Source organism: Bos taurus, chromosome 9 (genome assembly GCF_002263795.3).
Source record: "Bos taurus isolate L1 Dominette 01449 registration number 42190680 breed Hereford chromosome 9, ARS-UCD2.0, whole genome shotgun sequence".
Taxonomy (NCBI): domain Eukaryota; kingdom Metazoa; phylum Chordata; class Mammalia; order Artiodactyla; family Bovidae; genus Bos; species Bos taurus.
In genome coordinates this window covers 54,362,814-54,379,641 of record NC_037336.1, presented here as the reverse complement: position 1 = coordinate 54,379,641, position 16,828 = coordinate 54,362,814, and the positions used below count along the sequence as shown (strand labels likewise).

At 39.1% G+C, this 16,828-nt stretch overlaps 1 protein-coding gene across 1 annotated transcript in view; it reads left to right on the top strand.

Annotated features, from left to right (window-relative positions):
- Positions 1–530: 530 nt before the first annotated feature.
- MANEA (mannosidase endo-alpha) overlaps positions 531–16,828 on the top strand; it is an 82,321-nt gene continuing 66,023 nt past the window's right edge. Inside the window, 2 exon segments of the mRNA NM_001206725.1 lie at positions 531–635; positions 9,006–9,584. Of these exon segments, the coding sequence (NP_001193654.1) occupies positions 9,044–9,584 (541 nt within the window). The 5' untranslated portion in view covers positions 531–635; positions 9,006–9,043.

Sequence of the window (16,828 nt, the reverse complement as noted above, 5' to 3'; positions counted from 1 at the left end):
AGAGAGAGATCTATATCTATTTTTTGGAGGGCAAGATGTTCTCTAATTTACAATGTTTGAAAACTGCCAATGTAATCCAGTTAAAAGGAACTTTTGGATACCTCTGCTTCCCTTGAGGCTCAGCTGGTAAAGAATCCGCCTGCAACCCAGGGTTCAATCCCTGGGTTGGGAAGATCCCCTGGAGAAAGGAAAAGCTACCCACCCCAGTATTCTGGCCTGGAGAATTCACAAAGAGACGGACACCACTGAACGGCTTTCACTTTCACTTTCAAAGCTTTCCAGCAGAACCTTAGAACACCAGTTTCTAAGGAATGGGTTTCTCTAGTTGGGGAAAGGGGGCGGGGGGAGTCCAGCTTTAACTCAACTCTGAAAAATCTCTCCCTGCATGCATCTACACCCCTTTCCATCCCTTACACTCCAGAGGGACCTGTGCCGGAAAACCAGAGCCCCCCCCACTCAGCGAGCCCCACCCCACTCTGGCCCCGCCCCTAGGGTCTTCCAGTACACAGTGCGCGCGCCCTTCGGGAGGCGGGGCTGCTCAGGCTCACTGCCGGGCAGCAGCGGGCTACCTCTGCTCTCAGCTTCAACGTCTCCGCTGGCTGATCCTCTTCTGGTGTCTGGATTCCCGGACCCTGGTGAGTAGCTGGAGATTTCTGGGCCCAGCTGGCTCAGTCGTGGCCGGCACTGGGGCCACCCTCAGCGCCTGCGCTCTTACCCGCCAGCCAATCTGCTCGCCTGCAGATGGCCTTTGACCCTGCGCCCCAACGCCCTGCGCCGGCCGCGGCGGGCTGCGTCTCGCTGCGAGCCTCAGGAACTCGGGAACCCCACTCCGTTGCTCTTATACCTAATTTTGCTAGGGTTAGTTTTGTTGTCTTCTATTCTACTTTATCCCGAGCCTGTCGGCCTCGTCTCCGCCACTGTTTTGCAGCGGAACCTCTTGTCGCCTCGGTATTTTTCCCTCCCCAGGAAGTTGGGAATTTTAGGAGTAAATGAAAAGCCTTTCAGCGCCTTATCCTTTTGTCCCCAAACTCGGCCTAGGGGCAAGTGGGAAGGTCGAGGCCTACCTGGCTTGGGCTGCAGGAAAGTGGCAGGCTCCGGTCTCCGGACGCCGAGGCGTAGGGAGAGGAGAGCGAGGGTGGAGAGGCCAACGCATAGATGCGATTTCCATTCACCTGTTCCACGTTTGGGACTGTCATATTAGCCTGTTACCGTTTGCTAAATCGAAGGATGCAACTCTGCTGGAATAGTATCTTTTCCTGTTTTCCAGAGGAACCAATGAAAATTTAGGCAGTTAGGATTGTTGGTTTCTGTTTCAACAGTTAGAGACCCTGCAGATATGAGTTAAGGAAAAATGTGGCAGTACTTTAAAAAAATAAAACAAGGGAAGATAATGTTAATTATATGACTTCAGAAAAAGGCACGTAAGCCTGGAATGAGTTGGTTATGTTAAAGTATTAAAACAGGAGCTTCCTGGGTGTCTCAGTGGTAAAGAATCCACCTGCAGTGCAAGAGATCCTGGTTTGATCCCTGGGTTGGGAAGATCCCGTGGAGAAGGGAATGGCAACTCACTCTAGGATTCTTGCTTGGGAAATCCCATGGACAGAGGAGTGGGCTACATACAATTCATGGAGTCGCAAAGAGTCAGACATGTTTAGCAACTAAACAACAACAACCAAATTTAGACAATAGTTGAAAGAAAAATACAAAATAAAATCTAGATATTGGTAATATTAAGTCACACGATTGCACATCATTTTCATGACAGTATGTTGCTCCATTCATATTGAACTATATGTAAACCTTAAAAAAATAGTGTTGTGTAGGGAATCTTGCAGATTTCTAGGTTCTATGCATAAAACATTACCAGAGCTGTTGCTGTCAGTCACACGATGAGTATTGAGTATGTAAGAAAATAAACTTTCTTCAGATTTAATTTGGACTACAGTTTATGAGTAGGAAATAACAGATAATCGACTTTAAGCAAAAACATAATCACATGTCAGCAGGTTTCATCTGTCACAAAATTTATGGTGGTGTATTCTCTAAGCTTGCTTTGTCTAAAATGTAGGAAGGTGTGATAACAGGAGGAGCTTGAGTTCTAGAACTGTATTTCTCTGCTCTTTGCTCACTGCTTAACCACAGGTTACTTGGCCATTTGTTAGCCCTGTTGCTGCTGCTGCTAAGTCGCTTCAGTCGTGTCCGACTCTATGCGACCCCATAGACGGCAGCCCACCAGGCTCTGCCATCCCTGGGATTCTCCAGGCAAGAACACTGGAGTGGGTTGCCATATCCTTCTCCAATGCATGAAAGTGAAAAGTGAAAGTGAAGTTGCTCAGTCGTGTCCGACTCCTAGTGACCCTATGGACTGCAGCCTACCAGGCTCCTCCGTCCATGGGATTTTTCAGGCAAGAGTCCTGGAGTGGGGTGCCATCGCCTTCTCCGATTTGTTAGCCCAGGTACTGGGAAAAAGTTGGCAACTGCTCTATTGGCAATTTAGTTCAGTTCAGTTGCTCATTCGTGTCTGACTCTTTGCGACCCCATGGACTGCAGCACGCCAGGCTTCACTGTACATCACCATCCCCTGAGCTTGCTCAAGCTCATGTCCATCGAGTCGGTGATACCATTCAACAATCTCATCCTCTGTCGTCCCCTTCTCCTCCTGTCTTCAATCTGTCCCAGCATCAGGGTTTTTTCCAATGAGTCCGTTCTTTGCATCAGGTCGCCAAAGTATTGGAGCTTCAGCATCAGTCCTTCCAATTAATATTCAGGGCTGATTTCCTTTAGAATTGACTGCTTTGATCTCCTTGCAGTCTAAGGAACTCTCAAGAGTCTTCTCCAACACCACAGTCAAAAACTAGAATTAGTTATATTTCTCTTCAATGGTTTCTTAGAAAATAATGTTAGGAAAACAGCTAGAAAAATAAAGCAATCAGAAGTCTGTATAACATAATAATAAAAATTAAAAAATGAGGTTTTTGGGGGCTTTCTGCATAGCAGGATGGGAGGTAATCCTTTTTGAAATCATAGTATCATACTGATTCTGGATCTCTTATATCTCGCTAGACCTACAAGTTAAAGTCATCATTTCAAAGATTGAATGACCTCCAAATCACAAAAAGCAAAAGTAGAAGCCGTAGAGTTTCAAAAGAACAAATGTATTACTTCTGTGTGTTATTTTATCATGTGCCCTTTGAAGACACTGGATTTTTCTCTTATCCAATACCCTGAGTATTGAGTAGGTTACTCCTTTGGAAATCTATACATCTGTAATTAACTTGGAACTTTTTTCCTCTGAGGTGACTTCTGGAACTTTTTTGTGTTGAAACCAATTAAGTAGTCCCACCACAGTTTTTCTACTAAAGATCATTAGACCCTGTTAGGCATCTCAAGTTTCATTGTTTTGCTAATTTGGACACAATAATTTTTTAAAAAATGGATTTTAAAAATTATTGGATCTATCTATTTAGCTATGATTCTTCCTATATAATATGTTCAGTATGGACTGGGCATGTCAACTATGTGTATAGTCTGCAGAACCTGTTTGTACACATACTGCCTCAATAGATACCAATGTCAAAAACAAAAGGGCCAGAAATTAAATTTTTAAAGTTGAACATTTAATGGTCATTGACTAAATATAAGATATATTGGGTTCTACTATAGTGTAAAGATAAGGACTCCATTTTTGGATCTTATGGAACAATCTAGTAGGATGTATAATGCATTAAATAGCATGGTGCAATAGATAAATGCCAATTTAAAAAGTAGATAATAGTGTCATAATAGACTATATGAGAAAGTGAGTATTTTTCAGTTTGGAATCATTGGGAGAAGTATCAAGAAGAGGCAACAGTTTAGCTTTGTCTTGATGGATTAGTGTAGCAGTCCAGAAATTAGCCATATGGAGAGTAGGTATTTAGAGAGAGTAAACTGTGTGTTAACTGATTGCTTGCCAGACACCTATCTTTAATAACAAAGCCAGAAATGATTCCAAGGATTTTTTAATATTAACTTATTTCATCCTCATAAAAATCCTTTGAGTGAGGTAATAACTCATTGTAAAGATGAGAAAGGAAGGGAAATTTTCAAGTCACTTATATAGGTGAAATGGCTAAAAAAAGCCCAGCTAGAATTTGAACTGCAGAGTCCAAATTTTAAGCACAGGAGGCCTGTCTTTATTTAGGTAGATTAGACTTATTGGAAATAATATGAAAGGAAAAGAGAAATAGATTTATAGGTAAAGGAGGGAGCCTATTAAAATACCTATTCCATATAAATATTTCTTCCTTATGAAATATTATGTTCTAACTTTAGAAGACAACATAAGAAAATAGCAGTAAGTAAATGATTACCCACAGGTAGTCATTATGCTTGTTTAAGTGTACTTCTTTCCTCTCTGTCTCCTTAATATAGTTGAGCTCCTATTAAATCCATATTTTTTTTTCCTACTTAATGACTTGTCAGTAATTCTCAGTTTCTTTAAGTAAAGGGAAGGATTTGTTTTTGTCTTGTCAACTTTGAAATTTTAGGACAACAAATCATAGAGGCAGGTCAGACTGTCACATTCCATACAAAGGAATGTTAAATCCCTGGAGTCCTGCAGTTTGCTGGTGATAGCTGTTTTCCTTTCTTACCTGTTCTTAAATGATTTTAGACTTAAAAGTTTCAAAAAATAAACAACTTGAAAATCTCTGTATATTTTTCCTGTAGATTCACCAAATGGTAATATTTTGCTGTAAACATTTGCTTTATTGTGACACAGACACACACACTCATATATTACATTGTATATAATTTTACATACACATTATATGTAATATGTGTACATATGCATATATGTATACATACATGTGTATGCTGCTACTGCTACTGCTAAGTCACTTCAGTCGTGTCCAACTCTGTGCCACCCTATAGACGGCAGCCCACCAGGCTCCTCCGTCCCTGGGATTCTCCAGGCAAGAACACTGGAGTGGGTTGTCATTTCCTTCGCCAATGCATAAAAGTTAAAAGTGAAAGTGAAGTCGCTCAGTCGTGTCCGACCCTCAGCGACCCCATGGACTGCAGCCTTCCAGGCTCCTCTGTCCATGGTATTTTCCAAACAAGAGCACTGGAGTCGGGTGCCATTGCCTTCTCCTATATGTGTATGAGAGTATCTTAATATATTGTCTGCCGTTTCTTCATGATTAGATCCAGATTAATGTTGACAGAAATACTGCAGCAATGATTGTATGTTTTTCTTAGGGCATTCACTCTATAGACTCATGTTAATCTATTTATTCAAATCAGCTGGTAAAGTTAATTTTGATCACTTGTGTGAGGTGATGTCTGCTAGGTTCTGCATCTGCACTGTTAAGTGGCTGTATATATCTCCCTTTGTAGTTAATTTGGTATATTTTTTGGGGGAGGGATACTCTGCCAATATGTAGATATCCTGTTTCTCATAAACCCTATTTCTTTGAACCCCTCATTAATATCCGTTAATGATTCTTGCTTAATACAGTAGTAGCCAAGTGGTGATAGTCTGATTCCATTATTCCATCTAAATTTATGAATTGGTATTTGATTATGTCTTTTTTATTCCATTTATTTTCACATTTTAAAAATATCAGTATAGATTCATAAAGTCTTATTTTATGTCTGTAATTTATTATTCTTATTCATAATTTTGATGTTGAAAGCATCCCAGATTTAGTCAGTAGTTGCCTCTTTACTGTGTCCTATGAACATATCTCTACGTTTTTTGAATAATTCCTGATTTTCAGGCCATACTGGTTTTCATTTCAGGCTGATTTTCCTTTACAAGTTGTTCCAAGCTCATCTTGTACTTTCTTAGCCACATTCTTGAAATCAACCTGGTTCTATTAAGTAGAGAAGGGTATATAAAATTCAAAATCTTGGCATCAGATGGGTTTATTGCTGCAAGGATTTCTTCGGTTCTAAACTCTCAGTGGACAGAACTAGGAAATAATGTGCATGTATTTGTATGTGTACACACCCATTTACCCACCCCTACACATGAATTTGTTTATCTTTTAAAAGCCATGCATCCATATTGATACTGCCAATTGCAGTCTGACAACACAAGTTTCATTTTAGCCTCCTACTTTCTGTGTTTGTAACACTTTTTTCTTTTTTTTTTTTTTGTCAGTAAACAACCTGAGCCCCATTTTCTGGCTTATATTGCTTATTTTTACAATGCACATTAAATATTTTAAGAATTGCTAACCTTCATCATAGCATAAAAAAATTTACTTATTAACTGGAATTTAACCTTTAATATATTTTGTTTGTTTTGAGTATGTGAAATGTAACATAACTTAAAATGACAAACCTATATAAAAAGTTATACTCAGTTACTTTCATTATCCACACTTCTACCCTGTTTTAATCACCCCATATTTTTCAGTTTCTTTTTACCCTCTATAGATAATCAACCTTATTAGATTCTTGTTTTTCTGTTTCTTTTGCTCACTTGGGAAAATCTATTTTTTCTTATTGTCATTTTGCTTTTTTCACTTAGCAGTATAGCCACAGAATCACTTTCTTTCATCTCAGAGCTCTTCCTCATTTTTTCTGAATACTCAGTATTTTACAAACAATGCTGCATATTAACTTATGTACTTACTTATTGGTTGTGGATTTTCAAGGTAAATTCTGTGAAGTAGGATTCTTGAATCAAAGGAAAATGGATGTGTAATTTTGTTATATACTGCCAAATTCCAAAAAAGGTTGTACAGATTTCATTCACTATCAACACATAAGAGTGATTATTTTCTCAGTGTTCTTGCCAACAGGATGTAGTTTCATGCTTTTTATTTTTTGCCAACCTCATAGATAAGAAATGTTACATTTGTGTGGTTTTAATTTACATTTTTCTAATATTGAATGATACAGAAGATCTTTCAAATATTTTCATTAAGATTGTCAGTTGTCTGTTCACTTTATTTTGTAGTGTTTTTTGATATATATATTTAAAAATTTATGTAGTTAATTGTTTTTTATTTATTGCATCTGAATTTTGAGTCTTTTATTACACTAAAGATATAAGCGAATTCAGGTGGGATTATATGAATATTTGAATGATTCTGAACCCTACAACTTACATTATTCTTTGAGAGATTAAGGTGGGAAATAGGGGCATTATTTAAAACCTCTGCTTCAAAGTAGCATCAGAGAAGCTGGGAATATAAGGCAAAAATGGCAGCTGAGAAAATGAACAGAGCTTTCGGTAGTTTCATGGCTCTTTGGGGACCAAAATTGGAATTCAGGGCCCTTCTAAAGCCCATCCTAGAGGAAGAATCTTGGTAAATGCTTGTGACTCTGATTTCAGAACCTGTAAGTATAATGGAGTAAAGATGAATCAGAAATACACCAAATATTTGCAAGGGCTTAAACGCAGTTTTGGAGAAGGCAATGGCACCCCACTCCAGTACTCTTGCCTGAAAAATCCCATGGACGGAGGAGCCTGGTAGGCTGCAGTCCATGGGGTCGCTAAGAGTTGGACACGACTGAGCGACTTCACTTTCACTTTTCACTTTCATGCGTTGAAGGAGGACATGGCAACCCACTCCCGTGTTCTTGCCTGGAAAATCCCATGGACAGAGGAGCCTGGTGGGCTGCCGTCTATGGGGTCACATGGAGTCGGACATGACTGAATCGACTTAGCAGCAGCAGCAGCAGCAGCAAACCCAGTTTTGAAGATTTCCATCTGTGATTGCTGTTGTTCAGTCACTAAGTTGTGTCCAACTTTTTGTGACCCCATGAACTATAGCACACTAGGCTTCCCTGTTCTTCACTATCTCCCTCAGTTTGCTCAAACTCATGTCTCTTTGAGTTAGTGGTGCCATCCAACCGTCTCATCCTCTGTTGCCCCCTTCTCTTGACCTCAGTCTTTGCCAGCATCGTAGTCTTTTCGAATGAGTTAGCTGTTTGCATCACGTGTCCAAAGTATTGGAGCTTCAGTTTCAGCACCAGCCCTTCCAATGTGATTATACTAAGATAATCTTCCTCTACCCTAAAAGTCTTCAAGAAATAAAAATAAGCTTTCTTTGAAGGAAGATGTCATGTAGAGCCTCACATTATCTCTGAAACTTTTCATATTCTATGTATAGCATTTAGTAAAAATAATAATTTAGCCTATAAAAAAATAGTTACTGTCTGGATATTAAGAGGAAAAACCAAACAGGCAGTAGAAACAGAATCCTAAGATTCAAATTCAGGTTATTAGAGGTAGACTTTAAATAAATGGTATTACAAAATTCAAGGAATAGGAAATTTTAGCAGAAAACTGCTATCTTTGAGAAGAATTAAATGAAAATTTTAAGACTAAATTTATAACTGAAATTAGTTGCCACTGAAGAGTCAGGAAATTGAAGATAGTTCAGAAGAAGATATTCAGACTGAACCATAGAGAGACAAAAGGAGGAACATTTTAAAAATATTTAAGGAACACATGGGACATAAAATTCTGATGTGTGTAATTTATTCCATAATGCGAGATGAGAGACAAGATCAAAATTGAGTATAACACTTGAGTTGGTGAAATGGGGTGGGGAAAAAAAGGTGATTATAATTGAGGCAGTCAAATAATAAGTTTGTTGAATGACTAGGCTTTTTATATATTCCTAAATACTTCTTTTTTATATCTGAAGTTTTTATTTTATATTTAGAAAATTTTAGTCTCTGAGTGGAATGTTTCTTTTCTATATCAGTATATGTAAAATCTGTCTAAAGGATGAAGAATATATTTACTTTTTAAAAAACATGCTTAAAATCTTTATCTGACAAAAATGTAATTGTGATATTTCCAAATAAATACTGCTATTCAGTCTAATTATGTATAGATTCTTTCTATAGCTATTAATATTTGATTATATAATTAACATCATAATACTCTTTAAAATTTTTCAGTGTAACAAACTTTATGAATTTTAGTTTTCCTTTTGAATATATTGGAAAATATTATTAATACCACTTACTAATAGTTGTTTTTCAATACATTACAGCTAAACATTTACCATTTTGGAGTTTAAAGGATGACATCATGGCAAAATTTCGAAGAAGGACTTGCTTCATTTTGTCACTTTTTATTCTATTTATTTTCTCTCTGATGATGGGTTTAAAAATGCTGAGACCAAATAAAGCAGCTTTTGGAGATCCTTTTGGACTTGACCTTCTTCCAGAAATCCGGCAACAAACTCATTTGACGAAAGTTTTTGATTCCCAAAAGAGTGACAAAATCAGCAGTGAAACAAACATCAAGAACTTAAAATCTGAGGAAATCACTGTGAAAGCTTCCGTAGCCTCTGAACCTCATCCAGAAGAACCGCCACCTCTGAATTATTACTTACATGTATTTTATTACAGTTGGTATGGAAATCCACAATTTGATGGTAAATATATACATTGGAACCATCCAGTTCTCTCACACTGGGACCCTCAGATAACCAAGAAATATCCCAAAGGGAAGCACAACCCCCCTGATGACATTGGCTCCAGGTTTTATCCTGAGTTGGGAAGTTACAGCTCTCGGGATCCTTCTGTCATTGAAACTCACATGAAACAAATGTACTCAGCTTCAATTGGTAAGTATTTTAGATATGTATGTGCATATATAAGTAAATTTTTGTAGAACATTAATTACTAATTGACCTTACCTGCTGGCTCAGTGGCAAACATTTTGCCTGCAATGCAGGAGACAGGGGTTTGATCCCTGGGTTGGAAAGATACCCTGAGAAGGAAATGGCAACCCACACCAGTATTCTTGCTAGGAAAATCCCATGGACAGAGGAGCCTGGCGGACTATAGTCCATGGGGTCAGAAATTATTAATTAGTCTCGCGTTATAAGTTTATAATTTTAAACTTACAAACTCTAGATTAAACTGTTGTTATAACATGTTAACACTAAAATTTCTGGGTGTATTATTTTTATTGATTTCTAATTTAATACTCTGTGAATTTTATTAAATTATGATTGACATAAGATACAATGAATTCTCTCACTTTATGTTATACATTTGTGTAGATATCGTCCCAATTATGAAGTAAAATATTCTATAGCCCCCAAATTTTTGTCTGCTATTCAGCTCTCCCTACATTCAAGGAAACTATGTATCATATAGAGTAGTTGTTGTAAATGTTTTACTATTAAATAAAAATAGAATCATTAATTATTTGTGTGTATCCATGTCCAAGGTAAGAGAAACCCAAGTAAGATGGTAGGTGTTGCAAGAGGGCATCAGAGGGCAGACACACTGAAACCATACTCAAAGAAAACTAGTCAATCTAATCACACTAGGACCACAGCCTTGTCTAACTCATTGAAACTAAGCCATGCCTGTGGGGCCACCCAAAACGGGCGGGTCACGGTGGAGAGGTCTGACAGAATGTGGTCCACTGGAGAAGGGAATGGCAAACCACTTCAGTATTCTTGCCTTGAGAACCCCATGAAAAGGCAAAATGATAGGATACTGAAAGAGGAACTACCCAAGTCAGTAGGTACCCAGTATGCTACTGGAGATCAGTGGAGAAATAACTCCAGAAAGAATGAAGGGATGGAGCCAAAGCAAAAACAATACCCAGTTGTGGACGTGACTGGTGATAGAAGCAAGGTCCGATGCTGTAAAGAGCAATATTGCATAGGAACCTGGAATGTCAGGTCCATGAATCAAGGCAAATTGGAAGTGGTCAAACAAGAGATGGCAAGAATGAACATTGACATTATAGGAATCAGCAAACTAAAATGGACTGGAATGGGTGAATTTTACTCAGATGACCATTATATCTACTACTGCAGGCAGGAATCCCTCAGAAGAAATGGAGTAGCCATCATGGTCAACAAAAGAGTTTGAAATGCAGTACTTGGATGCAATCTCAAAAACGACAGAATGATCTCTGTTCGTTTCCAAGGCAAAACATTCAATATCACAGTAATCCAAGTCTATGCCCCAACCAATAACGCTGAAGAAGCTGAAATTGAAGAGTTCTATGAAGACCTACAAGACCTTTTAGAACTAACACCGAAAAAAGATGTCCTTTTCATTATAGGAGACTGGAATGCAAAAGTAGGAAGTCAAGAAACACCTGGAGTACCAGGCAACTTTGGCCTTGGAATACGGAATGAAGCAGGGCAAAGACTAATAGAGTTTTGCCAATAGAATGCACTGGTCATAGCAAACACCCTCTTCCAACAACACAAGAGAAGACTCTACACATGGACATCACCAGATGGTCAACACCAAAATCAGATTGATTATATTCTTTGCAGCCAAAGATGGAGAAGCTCTATACAGTCAACAAAAACAAGACCAGGAGCTGACTGTGGCTCAGATCATGAACTCCTAATTGCCAAATTCAGACTGAAATTGAAGAAAGTAGGGAAAACCACTAGACCATTCAGGTATGGGCTAAATCAAATCCCTTATGATTACACAGTGGAAGTGAGAAATAGATTTAAGGGACTAGATCTGATAGATAGAGTGCCTGATGAACTATGGACGGGGGTTCGTGACATTGTACAGGAGACAGGGATCAAGAACATCCCCATTGAAAGAAATGCAAAAAAGCAAAATGGCTGTCTGAGGAGGCCTTACAAATAGCTGTGAAAAGAAGAGAAGCGAAAAGCAAAGGAGAAAAGAAAAGATATAAGCATCTGAATGCAGAGATCCAAAGAATAGCAAGAAGAGATTAGAAAGCCTTCCTCAGCAATCAATGCAAAGAAATAGAGGAAAACAACAGAATGGGAAAGACTAGAGATCTCTTCAAGAAAATTAGAGATACCAAGAGAACATTTCATGCAAAGATGGGCTTGATAAAGGACAGAAATGGTATTGACCTAACCATAAGCAGAAGATACTAAGAAGATATGTACATAGAAGATACACAGAAGAACTGTACATAAAAGATCTTCATGACCAAGAATCACGATGGTCACTGACCTATAGCCAGACATCCTGGAATGTGAAGTCAAGTGGGCCTTAGGAAGCATCACTACGAACAAAGCTAGTAGAGGTGATGGAATTCCAGTTGAGCTATTTCAAATGCTGAAAGATGATGCTGTGAAAGTGCAGCACTCAATATGCCAGCAAATTTGGAAAACTCAGCAGTGGCCACAGGACTGGAAAAGGTCAGTTTTCATTCCAATCCCAAAGAAAGGCAATGCCAAAGAATGCTCAAACTGCCGCACAATTGCACTCATCTCACACGCTAGTAAAGTAATGCTCAAAATTCTCCAAGCCTGGCTTCAGCAATATGTGAACCGTGAACTTCCTGATGTTCTAGCTGGTTTTAGAAAAGGCAGAGGAACCAGAGGTCAAATTGCCAACATCTGCTGGATCATCGAAAAAGCAAGAGAGTTCCAGAAAAACATCTATTTCTGCTTTATTGACTATGCCCAAGCCTTTGACTGTGTGGATCACAATAAACTGTGGAAAATTCTTCAAGAGATGGGAATACCAGACCACCTGATCTGCCTCTTGAGAAATTTGTATGCAGGTCAGGAAGCAACAGTTAGAACTGGACATGGAACAATAGACTGGTTCCAAATAGGAAAAGGAGTACGTCAAGGCTGTATATTGTCACCCTGCTTATTTAACTTATATGCAGAGTAGTACATCATGAGAAATGCTGGACTGGAAGAAGCACAAGCTGGAATCAAGATTGCTGAGAGAAATATCAGTAATCTCAGATATGCAGATGACACCACCCTTATGGCAGAAAGTGAAGAGGAACTAAAAAGCCTCTTGATGAAGGTCAAAGAGGAGAGTGAAAAAGTTGGCTTAAAACTCAACATTCAGAAAACTAAGATCATGGCATCTGGTCCCATCACTTCATGGCAAATACATGGGGAAACAGTGGAAACAGTGTCAGACTTTATTTTTGGGGCTCCAAAATCACTGCAGATGGCGACTGCAGCCATGAAATTAAAAGACGCTTACTTCTAGGAAGAAAAGTTATGACCAACCTAGATAGCATATTGAAAAGCAGAGACATTACTTTGCCAACAAAGATGCGTCTATTCAGGGCTATGGTTTTTCCTGTGGTCATGTATGATTGTGAGAGTTGGACTGTGAAGAAAGCTGAGCACCAAAGAATTGATGTTTTTGAACTGTGGTGTTGGAGAAGACTCTTGGGAGTCCCTTGGACTGCAAGGAGATCCAACCAGTCCATTCTAAAGGAGATCAGCCCTGGGATTTCTTTGGAAGGAATGATGCTAAGGCTGAAACTCCAGTACTTTGGCCACCTCATGTGAAGAGTTGATTCATTGGAAAAGACTCTGATGCTGGGAGGGATTGGGGGCAGGAGGAGAAGGGGACAACAGAGGATGAGATGGCTGGATGGCCTGGTTTTTGTTACTGTTGCTGCTGCTGCTGGTGCTAAGTCACCTCAGTTGTGTCCGACTCTGTCCAACTCTGTGCAACCCCATAGATAGCAGCCCACCAGGCTCTGCTGTCCCTGGAATTCTCCAGGCAAGAACACTGGAGTGGGTTGCCATTTCCTTCTCCAGTGCATGAAAGTGAAAAATGAAAGTGAAGTCGCTCAGTTGTGTCCGACTCTTCGCGACGCCATGGACTGCAGCCTACCAGGCTCCTCCATCCATGAGATTTCCAGGCAGGAGTCTTTTTGTTACTGAGTTATATGAATTTTTGTAAATGATGGCTATTAACCCCTTATTTATTATATGATATGCAAAATAATATCTCCTATTCAGTATGTATCTTTTAATTGTGTTATTGTTGCTTTTGCTCTGTAGAAGCTTTTAAGATTGATATAGTCCTACTTTAAGATTTTTTTCTTTTGTTATTTGTGCTTTTGGTGTCATATGCAAAATATCAGTGCGAAGACCAGTGTCAAAGATCTTCTTCCCTGTGTTTACTTCAGGGAGTTTTATATCAGGTCTGTCTTATATTTTAAGTCTTTGATCTCTTTCAAGGTGCTTTTTGTGAGTAGTATAGGATAGACCCAACTTTCTTTTCTGTGTATGGCTATCCAATTTTCCCAGCGCCAAAGGATGTTCTTGATCCTCTTGTCATGTATTAGCTCCTCAAGGTATAAAGCCAGATTGTTTCTTTCTAAGTTTCCCCATTTCTTAACATCTTCATTTTATGACTACAAATATCCCTTTCAGAATGGCTTTTGGAGCATCCCATAGCAAAGTGAAAGAGGAGAGTGAAAAAGTTGGCTTAAAACTCAACATTCAGAAAACTAAGATCATGGCATCTGGTCCCATCACTTCCTGGAAAATGGATAGCGAAACAGTGGAAACAGTGAGAGACTTTATTTGGGGGCTCCAAAATCACTGCAGATGGTGACTGCAGCCATGAAATTAAAAGATGCTTGCTTCTTGGAAGAAAAGTTATGACCAACCTAGGCAGTATATTAAAAAGCAGAGATATTATTTTGCCAACAAAAGTCCGTCTAGTCAAAGCTATGATTTTTCCAGTAGTCATGTGTGGATGTGAGAGTTGGACTATAAAGAAAGCTGAGCGCTGAAGAATTGATGCTTTTGAACTGTGCTGTTGGAGAAGACCCTTGGACTGCAAGGAGATCCAACTAGTCAATTCTAAAGGAAATTAGTCCTGAATATTCATTGGAAGGACTGATGCTGAAGCTGAAACTCCAATACTTTGGCCACCTGATGTGAAGAACTGACTCATTGGAAAAGACTCTGATGCTTGGAAAGATTGAAAGCATGAGGAGAAGGGGACGACAGAGGGTGAGATGGTTGGATACAATGGACATGAGTTTGAGGTGGTTCCAGGGGTTGGTGATGAACAGGGAGGGCTGGAGTGCATGGGATTACAAAGAGTTGGACATAACTGAGTAACTGAACTGATAGGTTTAGGAGAAAGGGATTTTATTTTCATTTGTTTTAAGGTAATCTTTGGTTCCTATTTTGATTTCTTCTTTTACCCATTGGTTGCTCAGGAGTTTCTTGTTTATTTTTCATGTATCTGTAGATTTTCCAACTCTTTTGATTGTTAGAAGTATAGCTGCCATGGCTTCCTTTTGGTTCCCACCTGAATGGAATGCCTTTTCATCCTTTCACTTCGAGTTTATGGGGATCCTTAAAGCTTTCTTGTTGGAACCATAGAGTTGGCTATTGTTTTTCATCCTTCCAGGCTCTCATGTGCCTTTTGATTGCTGAATTCAATCCACTTTTGTTTAGAGTAGTTATTAATACTTAAGGATTTACTCAGTTCACTCACTCAGTTGTGTCCGACTCTTTGCGACCCCATGGACTGCAGCATGTCAGGCTTCCCTGTCCATCACAAAATCCTAGAGCACGCTCAAACTCATGTCCATCAAGTCAGTGATGCCATCCTACCATCTCATCCTATGTTGTCCCCTCCTCCTCCTGCCTTCAGTCTTTTCCAGCATCAGGGTCTTTCCAATGAGTCAGTTATTTGCATCAAGTGGCCAAAGCATTGGAGCTTCAGCTTTAGCATTAGTCCTTCCAATGAGTATTCAGGACTGATTTCCTTTAGGATTGAATGGTTTGATCACCTTGCAGTCCAAGAGACTCTCAAAGAGTCTTCTCTGACGGCACAGTTTCTTCAACGCTCAGCTTTCTTTATGGTCCAACTCTCACATCCATACATGATTACTGGAAAAACATAGCTTTGACTTGATGGACTTTTGTCAGCGAATAATGTCTCTTCAGTATGCTGTCTAGATTGGTCATAGCTTTTCTTCCAAGGAGCAAGTGTCTTTTAATTTCATGGCTGCTGTCACCATCTGCAGTGAATTTGGAGCCCACGAAATAAAGTCTGTCACTGTTTCCATTGTTTCCTCCTCTATTTACTATTAAGTAATGGGATCTGATGCCATGATCTTAGTTTTTGAGTTTTTTTTTTTCAGCCTGAAATAAGTCTTCATTTATTGACTACTTACAGTACAGTGATTTCATCTTAGCTGGTATTCAAAGATGGTTATGTTTTAAGTGAGAGAAGGCATAATCTCTCTTTCAGATACCACCTCTCAGAAATCTGGGCTAATTCAACTTTAAGAACTAGAATTGCATCTCCTGGTAAGCACGTGACAGTTGTCACCCTGAGAAGGGGAACAAGGCAAAGAAACTATAAAGAACTTTGATTCTCGTACACAGGTGCACATAAGTTAGTTTATTAATGACTACAATTTGAAGCCAGCCGTTTTGATCCAGTATTTAAATAACAAGCTGTTTAATATTAAAGCAGAAGATACTGCCACAATGTGACAGAAATACAGCTTTACCCATAAACCTTTCACACAATTATACATTAAATGCTATTTTTATTTAAGCAAGGCACCCCTACTTGTTCTAAAATATGGGATGTGCTACCCCACTGAAAAAGCAAATGAGACAAGATGTTGAGTTTTAAGTCAGCTTTTTCACTCTCCTCTTTCATTTTCATCAAGAGGCTCTTTAGTTTCTTTTCACTTTCTGCCATATGGGTGGTGTCATCTGTGTATCTGAGATTATTGATATTTCTCCTGGCAATCATGATTTCAGCTTGTGCTTCATCCAGCCCGGCGTTTTGCATGATGTACTCTGCATATAAGTTAAATAAGCAGGGTAGCAATGTACAGCCTTGACGTACTCCTTTCCCGATTTGGAACCAGTCTGTTGTTCCGTGTCCAATTCTAAATGTTGCTTCCTGACCTGCATACAGATAGCTCAGGAGGCAGCTAAGGTGGTCTGGTATTCCCATCTCTTTAAAAATTTTCCACAGTTTGTTGTGATCCACACAGTCAAAGGCTTTGATGTAGTCAATAAAGCAGAAGTAGATGTTTTTATGGAACTCTCTTGCTTTTTCAATGATCCAGTAGATGTTGTCAGTTTGATCT